This window comes from Aplysia californica, unplaced genomic scaffold (genome assembly GCF_000002075.1).
Source record: "Aplysia californica isolate F4 #8 unplaced genomic scaffold, AplCal3.0 scaffold00016, whole genome shotgun sequence".
NCBI lineage: Eukaryota > Metazoa > Mollusca > Gastropoda > Aplysiida > Aplysiidae > Aplysia > Aplysia californica.
This window is the reverse complement of record NW_004797286.1, coordinates 1,741,421-1,751,420: the sequence shown is the minus strand read 5'-3', so window position 1 is coordinate 1,751,420 and position 10,000 is coordinate 1,741,421. Positions and strand designations below refer to the sequence as shown.

Genomic DNA, 10,000 nt, shown 5'->3' with positions numbered 1-10,000 from the left:
CCACGACCTTACAGTTGTGTGCACAAGAGCCCAATCACTAGGGCTCCGACACCACATCTTTCTATCGAGTGTGTTACCAGCCTTCAGAAAGACACATATAATGTGGCTCTTTTAGGATGTTGACATAATAATACGTTCACAAACAATTATGACTTGTTTTTTTTTCTTTTCTGACAAAACTGTCATTGCTCCTTCTAATCCCTACTTACTTCTATGGCAGAGGGTGTGGTCATTTAGAGGCTAGCTGCCTGTTTGCGATCGATGATGCCACTGAGAAAGTCCCATGAGGGGAGAATTTTTGCTGCTGGGGACGTCATCTCGAGGTAATGACAGAGGTTTGATTTGTGTGTTTGCCTTGCTTTTTTGTTTCCGATTTTGTTTTCTTGTACAAGAGTAAGCTATCGAGTTATTTTAAGGTTGAAATTGATGAGATAATTTTGAAAGTTCATTTCCTTTTTACTTGGCCTTTTTCTCTCGCTTTCCTCCTCTGTCTCTCTGTTTCAGATCATTTTTATTGGAAGCGAGTTCCATAGATCTTATACGCAAATCTTCAATTTTCTGCTTCTGATCGTCTGTGCGTTTTTTGTGTCTGTCCGTCTCTCTCACATAAATTCGTTCCGACTGTCAACTGTCTGTCTGTCTATCTGCCTTGTCCTTCCTTCCATCTTTCCTTTCTTCCTTCTTTCCCTCCTTCCTTCCTTCCTTCCTTCCTTCCTTCCTTCCTTCCTTCCTTCCTTCCTTCCTTCTTTCCTTCCTTCCTTCTTCCTCTGTCTGTCAGCTATTTGCCTGTCTGTCTGTCTGTCGGTCTGTCTCTCTGTCTCTGTCTGTCTGTCTGTTTCTCCCCCCCTCTCTCTCCCCCTTCTCTCTCTCTCTCTCTCTCTCTCTCTCTCTCTCTCTCTCTCTCTCTCTGTCTCATAATTAGTCACAAACAAACAAACAAACAAATAAAACTGAAAATATAGTAGCAGCGGACCAGAACAAAGACGCCCCAGTGACGTCTACGAATCCAACCAAAGACAAACAGTGAGAAGCAAGTTTTTAGGACAAACGCAGGTAATGACAACAGTTTGCAAATTGGTTTTCTTTCCCCTTCAGCAACCCCCTCCCCTTCCTCCCAAACAAACAAACAAGCCAAAAAAATGTTTAAAGAAAAATAATACAAATAAAAGGTATGAAAACAGGGATAAGAGTTTCTCTATAAATGAAAAGTTAACATTACGGAAAAATAGTTACCATAACACTCCCTCCCCCACCACACACACAAAAGTTGAAAAAACGCTCACCCACACAAAACAGCAAAGACACCCCCCCCCCAACCTTTCCACTTCTTAAAGAAACCCTCTAAATATAAAAAAACCCTCAGCTAAACGACTTTCTCGAGTCTCTGCCCAGATAAGTGGTTTTCTGTAAATTACAAGGAAGAGGGGGGGGGGGGGGGGGGATGGTAATGCCATTTTTCCGGTTACAGGAAGATAAACGAAGTCATTTTTGTGTCTTCTTTCAGAGCAGGGAGATAAAATTCTCTTCCCCTTGAGGGAGATAAGTTTAGCTCTCCCAAATAATTATTGTTCCGGCACTTCACCGATGGGAGGAAATAATAATATTTCTTCTGTTATGATGATACACGTTGTCTCGCCTCCAACCTATTCAATCCCCCCCCCCCCCCACACACACACACATATTTATGTTGACTAACCGTAGCTTTTAAACACCACTTTATAGTAGCTATGCGATTAAAAACACAGTCAAATAGTCTATATCTTCCATTGGGACCACACCAATCCTCTGTAAAAACCCATGAGACGCAAAGACACGGGCGCTGTAGATCAGGATGATTACCGTACAGCTGTAGTCCATACATTAACTGAGCTTCGTGAGGATGATTGTTAATAGCAAGAGCATAATACTCTCCTAGTTTTGCAAAATACCCCCCCCCCCCCCCACCCAAACACACACACACATACATCCCCCCCCCCCCCAAAGCTCACCTCCAAAGTCTGCCTGCGTCTCTTAAATCAATTGATCAGGAAAATTCCCATAAGGCTGTTCGTACTACGTAATGACCACTTTTTCGCAAGTGGTCGTCTTTATTGTTGGGGTCAGGCAAACGGATGCCTCCCTTGTAGCGAGGGTCCTATTTCCCTTATGTGTCCAGCCTGACATTCCCTCGGGGTACTTTGTTAATATTTATGTGAGTATTACAAACAAAGGGGCCCGCCGTGATGTACTAGTATTGACACCCGCGTGTAATATTCCGGAGATTCCCCCAGCACGATTTCCACAAGTATGCCATGGTATTTTTACGACAACTGCGTTTAGCTCCCTACAGTTAACTCAATCACAACGTAGACGAATGATAACATTTTGGTATTGCCTCTTAAGAAAACAATCTGCTTTGAAAGGGGTTGTGAACTTAACAATAAAGATTACATCATCAAACTATAACTCATGGTCATCTATTTTTCCTGAAAGAAATGAAATCTCATCAAAACACATTTCATCAGAAATACCCAAATACAACGATGATTTTATTTGGAGACATATTTCGCAACATCATTTGAATAAGTATATGTTTCTCAAGAATAAAAATTAGAAAAATCTTGAGGTTCAATACATTTTAGCTCTCAGGTCAAAGACAACGGCGTTTATTGTGTTTTATAACATGTTGCTACTTGACTCTGGACAGGGGGCTCTCGTGGCCTACAGGTTAAGGTGTTCGCCTCTCATTCAAAGGTCCCGGTTTCGATTCAGGGTAGCGACCGAAAAATTGTCTTCTCTAAAATTGTCTCCTTTCACCCCCTTTCCTTCTCTCTAACAATGTTCTGAAGTCTGCTTTCGTCTCTTCTTTCTGCCCCCACCCCCTCAACTTCTTTGCCCCCCTCCTCTGGGCTCCTGGCTTTTTCTGCAGCCTTTCTACTGCTTCTCCTTGCCTCCTTCTTACTGCTGTTTTTCAACCACACCTCTGATCTTCTGGTAGGAAAAATCTACATCTAGCATTCTCGGACTAGGGCAAACAATTTTGGAGGGTCCGTGTGCAAGTTGCGCACGTTAATGATCCCTTGGTGGGCTAAAATCAATAAGAGTAGTCTTCGACCGCCACCCGGGCAAAATTCAAAATGTCCTACCAATTGAAACATTTTAATGTGTCCCGCGCGCTCATATAACCATATGCAGTTGCGTGCGCGCAAAAAAAAAGAAAATGGAAAGTTACAAATACGAAACTAAAATTAAGCAGTCTTTAAGCGACATAAGTGGCATCTAAGCCTGTAGCCTTCACGAAAGGTCATCTTTGCCATTTATATTGTTCAGTATTCTGTGGAGGGTACTGGCTTGCTTCTGTTTATCGACAGTCATAATTGAGACGGGCTCTGTTTGACACGAAGCCAGCTGGACAGTGTGGCTGTGTGTGAACGCCCGAGTTTCGGGTTACAAGATGACGAACAACTGCCAATTCACCCCCCCTCCATTCTCTCTCTCTCTCTCTCTCTCTCTCTCTCTCTCTCTCTCTCTCTCTCTCTCTGTCTTTTTTCTCTCTGTCTTTATTCTTACAACTTTTTGTATCCTTTCTCTTTCTCTCTTACTTCTTTTATCACTGATTTTCCAACAATTTCTCCTTTTTCTCCTCCCCTTTCTCTCTATATTAATTCAATCTCAACAGGCAGATCAAGACATTTGTAAATCAATATAACCAATGAAATGCCAAGGTCTTCAGACAGAACGTTGTTTCTTGTAAAGTTACCCAAAAGCTTCAACTGCACGAATAATCAAAAGCGTGAAAGGAACGAGAATGAATTGGAGATTGCTCTCACAAAAAAGGCGGGGACAGGACAGAAGCTAATAAAGTGATAGGAACAAAAGATATGACAAAAGATTCGTCTTTCCATCTTTGATGGAGCTAGTGCCAGTCACGAACAGATCAAAATCACAGATCCACGAGGAAGACAGAGAGGGAAGGAACGTGCTGGGTTCAATACAAATTTTGGAGCATCAAACAAAACGTCCGCAAAAAGCGCCGGTGGTAAAAAACGAAGAAGGAAAATCAACTATTGAAAAGCTACGTATTTTGTTCACTAAAATAGCAGCAATGATAGTTCTAAAAGACGTTTTATTTGAGAGCCAAGATGTATTCATCTGACCGGTTAGGAACAGCGGACAAAGCTTTGAAAAGGAGTGACGTAGGTACTAGGTATACAATCTTCAGTTCATATAATGGTACCTCGTAGATACAGCGTGCAATTTAAACCTAAATGAAAACAGACATTGTTTAATCCTTTAGCAATAGAAGTTCTTATAAGTGACATATGAAATAATTTAACTTTGTTAGTTTAGAAAAAAACGATAGAAAAAATATGAACGTCTATAGTAATTATCGTCAAGCTTTGCGACTGTTTAGGTGATTTGAATTTTAATGTAAGAGTGCATGGCAAGAGCCACATTTTCACAAGAACAGAATAAAAATAAGAATAGTCAACGGTAACACAGGAAACTAGAATATTGAGCATGCTATACCAACACTTCTCGACAGTGTATTTGAAAAGGCATTTGATTGCTCCAGATTTGTCATTCCTTTTGGAAGGGTGATGCAATAGTTACTCTCTTAGCCTTGTTCTGGAACGTTGCGAATTCAACTCGCAAGTATGAAACATATTTAATCTAGTATCTCTGAATTTCTATCGGGATTTAGCCTTCACTGCCCATGGGTTCTTACAGATGGTCGACGGACCCCGTGTCCTAATAGACTAAGACCATCGATTGGCTAGTAGAGCATTTACACTCATTTCACAGAGTGGAGAACCGTTAACTCACTTCTAGCAATTCTCACAGCAGCAACAGCCATCGACAGTCTCAGTAATGCAGCTCCCCTTAGGGGAAGGACTAACATGCTTTCTGCAGGACGCACTTCAAATGTTACCCATCTAATAGCTGTCAGTGCTCGCCTGTGCTCCACATTCGTGTGAACTGCCTCCAACGACCACTCCAACACTAGTCCTCAAGTTACATCTTTAGGGCAGTTGAGTTCATCCCAGAGGACATTCTCGACAATCCAATTCGGAGGTCAATGAGATTAGCCTATGGCGAGAAATCGGTTGACAAAGGCAGGAAATCCATAAATGCGAAGCAACACCGAGATGCCAAGGTCTAGTTTTGATGTTGATGTCGTTTCGGAATAATTTCGGACTACTAAACTAAAAAAATTCAGTTTGCGTTGTCTCTATATTATTTTGTCTCGGGATATTTTCCAGGCTTTTTTCAAGGACATGACTCTACTGCCTTAGGAAAGTAATTCACGGGAAAAAAATCCTCTCTCGTGTATCGTTGTAACATGAGTTAATTGAGATTATATTGGCCATTTGAATAGTACTCCCGCCTCCATACAAAAGGAAAAACAAACTACCGAATAAACAAGACACAGTATGAAAGAAAATACATTGCAATAAGAAAAAAAAAAAAGCAAAGCCTATCAGAGCACAAAACTGTAAAAATTATTTAAAAAAATAAAAATACCCCCCCCCCTTTAACCCCCCCCCCCCCAGTCAAACAAACAAACAAAAAACCCGACCCAAATCAATGGCACCTGGAAAAGAGTCAATGAAAATGGTGTGCAAAAGAGTGGGAAGACATTGAATAATATCATGAGGATAGCCCAAGACAGGGAAAGGTGGAAAGTGTTTGTTCTATACCCTGGTCCATGGTGAGAAGGCGGTGATGGTGGTGTAAAAGCAAAGGAAGTAGCCAGAAAAAGATGAACTCATAATAATTATTCTTTTCAAAGTAGCAAAAAGGGTCTATAACAAATTGTCAAGCCAACATAAAGTTTAGAAAAGAAAACGCCAAGAGGAGACCTCACAGATTCGAAACGTTTCCAAACTTCCTAACCATACAGTTTCTCCCTTGAAGTGAATTCCGCCAGCACAAATTACGTGTTTGTAACAAAAGTGTCCTTCATTTGACAATCCTATATTGGCAGGGTATATTATTATAATCGTATCACAGTCGTATGTGGTGTAGTGGTTAGGCGCTTCGGTGTCGCACGCAGGAGATTTTAAATCTAATATATTGGTCAGGGGGCTCTCGTGGCCTTGGGGTTAAGGTGTTGGCCTCTCATTTAAAGGTCCCGGGTTCGAATCCGGGTAGCAACCAAAAACTTTTCTTCTCTAAAATTGTCTCCTTTCACCCCCTTTCCTGCTCTCTATCAATGTTCTGTTCTCTGCTTTCATTTCCACTTAATGCGCCCACCCCCTCACCTCCTTTGCCCCCTCCTCTGGGCTCCTGATTCTTTCTGCAGCCTTTCTACTACTACTCCTTGGCTCCTCCATACTGCTGTCTTTCTGCCACACCCCTGACCTTCTGGTAGGAAAGATCTACACCTAGCCTTCTCGGACAAGGGCGAAAAATCTCGGAGGGCCCGTGTGCAAGTTGCGCACGTTAAAGATCCCTTGGTGGTCTAAAATCGATAAGAGTAGGCTTCGGCCGCCACCCGGCCAAAATTCAAAATTTCCTACCAACTGAAAAATATTAGGTGTGTTCCGCGCGCTCATATGACCTATGCAGTTGTGAGCGCCGTAAAACACTTTACAAAAAAAAAAAAAATATATTGGTCTTTCTTCTGGAATGTTGTTTCCAGGTTGGCCTTGACAGGCATGGTTGAAGTCCGCCTCCTTAATGATCTAATTTGAGCCGATGGGGGCGTAAAAACAAATAAGTTCATAATAATTTTCATGCCTTAAAATAACCTGACGACTATTAAGCAAATGTTCCCCTTTATGGTTCAAATGAATTTAAATTAAACAATTACAGATAAGATACCTTAAAAAATGGGGAGTTGGTATTGGTTTAACGCCCCTATCAACACTGTTAGGTTATTTAAGTGGCGGGACCTCCGAGTTCAACTTCCATCTCCGAAAGGACCGAGCCAAGAGGGAAAATGTGTAAAGTGCCTTTCCCAAGGACACAACGTCGGACCAAGCTGAGGCTCGAACCCCCGAACCCGCAATCTCACCATTACAAGTGCGGTAACCTAACCACTAGGCTATCGACGCCACTTCAGATACTTAGGAATTTGAATTATTCAGTACGTAGGCAAACAGAAAGAGCTATCTCGAAAAGAAACCACACTCAAGATCAAAGCTTGTTTTGGTCTTCCACTCCCAAATAAAGACCCATACCAGGAGTTCACCGCACATCAAGGATTTCTACGTTATATACACTTACACACAACATGCATTCGGACGGTCTGTTATTAACTTGGGCTACCGTTTTATGGCTTCATATCACATTACTCAGTGCAATGATGTTAATGGAGTTTCTACAAGTTACAAAGATTGATCAGCTATGATGAACGCTGTTTTTACAACATGTGCACACACACAACTAACACACACGCACACTTACTCACACTACACTCACTCACACACGCAGGCACTCACGTGCAAGCACACCACAGGCACACAAACACACCCCCACCTCCCCCATACCCCCTACACATACACACATATGCGTAAAGAAATAAATATTTATAATATATTATGTATATATTAAATACTTGTTATATAATATAATGTATGATACACACACAGGGGGCTCTCGTGGCCTAGAGGTTAAGGGCTCTCATTCAAAGGTGATGGCTCGAATCCGTGCAGCAACCGAAACATTTTCTTCTCTAAATACTTTGTCTCCTTTCCTGCTCTCTCGCAATGTTTTGTCGTCTGCTTTCGTCTCCCCTTTCTGCCCCCACCCCCTCACCTCCTTTGCCTCCTCCTCTTGGCTCTTTCTGCAACCTTTCTACTGCTACTCCTTGACTCCTTCTTACTGCTGTCTTTCAGCCACACCCCTGATCTTCTGGTAGGAAAGATCTACACCTAGCCTTCTCGCACAAGGACGAAAAATCTCGGAAGTCCCGTGTACAAGTTGCGCACGTTAATAATCCCACGCTCACATATAACCTTATGCAGTTGCGAGCGCGGTAAAACACTTATAACTTATATAATATGTATATATACATAAATATATATAAAACTATATTTACATAATATTTATATATACGTGTGTGTATTATATGGGGTTTGTATGCGTTCTTGCACTGGAAATACCCTCCCCCCTTTTTTCCCCCCTCCAAATTCCCAAACAACGAGACCACAGCCAGCTTACTGATTAAGGGCACAAACTCGGACGTCTCCGGCAAGTTCTCCGCCACGGCCAGCATGAAGACAGAGAAGGCCAGCAGTACCGTGATGCCCAGGGCGATCTTCTCCCCGGAGTCCGGCGGGAGGCAGAACACCAGGAGAGTCAGCGCCGACATCATGACACAGGGAAACACCACGTTGTACATGTAGTACAGCGTCCGACGCCGGATCTGGTGAAGGGAACAGAGATTTGGTTTGTGTAAGTTCTTAGAAGACAAAATACTGCACTGCCATTATTTTTGGCTGTTCCTTATTATTTCGCAAACCAGTAACTTGGCGAGACCTTTTGGGTATAATATATTTGGAATTTTGAAATTGTTGTTGTCCTCAACCCTAAAAATGTAACTGTGAAAGTTTAGCGTCCCTATCGACACAACTTAAATCATACAGGAGGAGGACTCTAACCTACCTAACCAAGGCCAATCAGGGATAAAGGGGGGGGGGGGGAAGCAACGTTCCAGAAGAAGACGGAGACACCACTCGAAAATGATTCTTCCAACATGGGAATCGAACTCATGCCTTCTGCATGCCAAGGCAAACTGTGTTTTGTTTTGCGTTGTTTTTTGGTAGTTCAATTCATGAGCGTGATGGGCAGCACCTTGCCGACTGTGCTTTTGACACGTCAGAGTTTACAGTTTCTTTTGGAATGATCTCCTCTCTAAGCCAAAAGCAGTTGTATCCATAAAAGAAGCAAGAGCGAAGGCACCAAAGATAAGATATGGCTGCTTTGATTTGATCTCTACTAATACTTAAGGCAGCCCCACAAAACAAGACTCGAGGCTATGTAGTTGCCTTTTCTAAGTGTCCGGTGCGTGAGACAGTGAAGCGCCTAACCATCACACCACAGACTTCGCTACTCAGCACGTCCACAACTATATTATTTTCTGACACAACGATTGCCAACCTGAGCGACATCGCCTACAAAATGTCAATTACTAGTAAATTTTGACGGGAGGTGGTCGGGGATAACCTGGGTAGTGACAGATGCTACTTGATGCCCCGCTTGGAAATGCGTGTAGGTGGTAAGAAAGAAAATGTTGGCCTTTTAAAGGGGGGAGAAGTGGACGTTGACAAGCAGTGTTTTAACAGGAACAGAGAGGGACACATAGCATCAGACGGAGAAGTAGACGGAGAAGATCACGCGAGAGCATGTGTCATTTGCCGACAATGGATGACATTTTTATCGGCTTGAAGCAGACTTCTCTCAGAGCTGAGAATTTTGTTGACAGTGAGGACAGGAAAGCGGATCACGAAATGGAAAGTCTGCACCCTGGAAGTTTTTTTTTCATGAATGAATCTGAAGGTGGAGCTCTATTTTCTCCTCGATATATTAGATTCATACATTGTTATCGGTTTATCATTCCATATTTTCCTTCTCCTGCTTTTCGAAGGTGAAAAATGCAGTGCCGTCTTGAAGTGTCACTGTCGTCTCGTCCCATAGAAGCTTCTGCTGTCCTGAAGATAAGAACATTACTGAAAATCATCCTTTTTTGGCGTTAATCTTCTTTCAGAACCCATTGCGTGTTTCAACGCGGGTGCATTTGGCCCTGTTTTTTGAGACACATAAAACAAAAAAGGTAGATCTAAAAAGGAAGACAGAAGGGAACACTAACAAATATCACAAATTCATGTCGACGGGCAGGTGTGTAGTGTCCTCCTGTGTGCTATGTCTGCATTGAGTGAGTCACATCTACTGCTGATATGTAAGGGTTTTGTTGTTGTTGCCAACGCAATTACTTTCAGCAGACCTTGTTACGTTTGAACCAGTATTTTCATGATAGGTGACTACCTCAATCGAGCATCTTCTCTCTCTCTCT

The 10,000-nt window shown here is 42.5% G+C and overlaps 1 protein-coding gene across 1 annotated transcript in view; it reads right to left on the bottom strand.

The window, feature by feature from the left end:
• LOC106012547 (acetylcholine receptor subunit alpha-type acr-16-like) overlaps window positions 1-10,000 on the bottom strand; it is a gene marked incomplete at its 5' end in the record, with an annotated part of 91,506 nt that overhangs the window by 10,565 nt on the left and 70,941 nt on the right. The window contains 1 exon segment of the mRNA NM_001310495.1: window positions 8,149-8,353. Within this exon segment, the coding sequence (NP_001297424.1) occupies window positions 8,149-8,353 (205 nt within the window).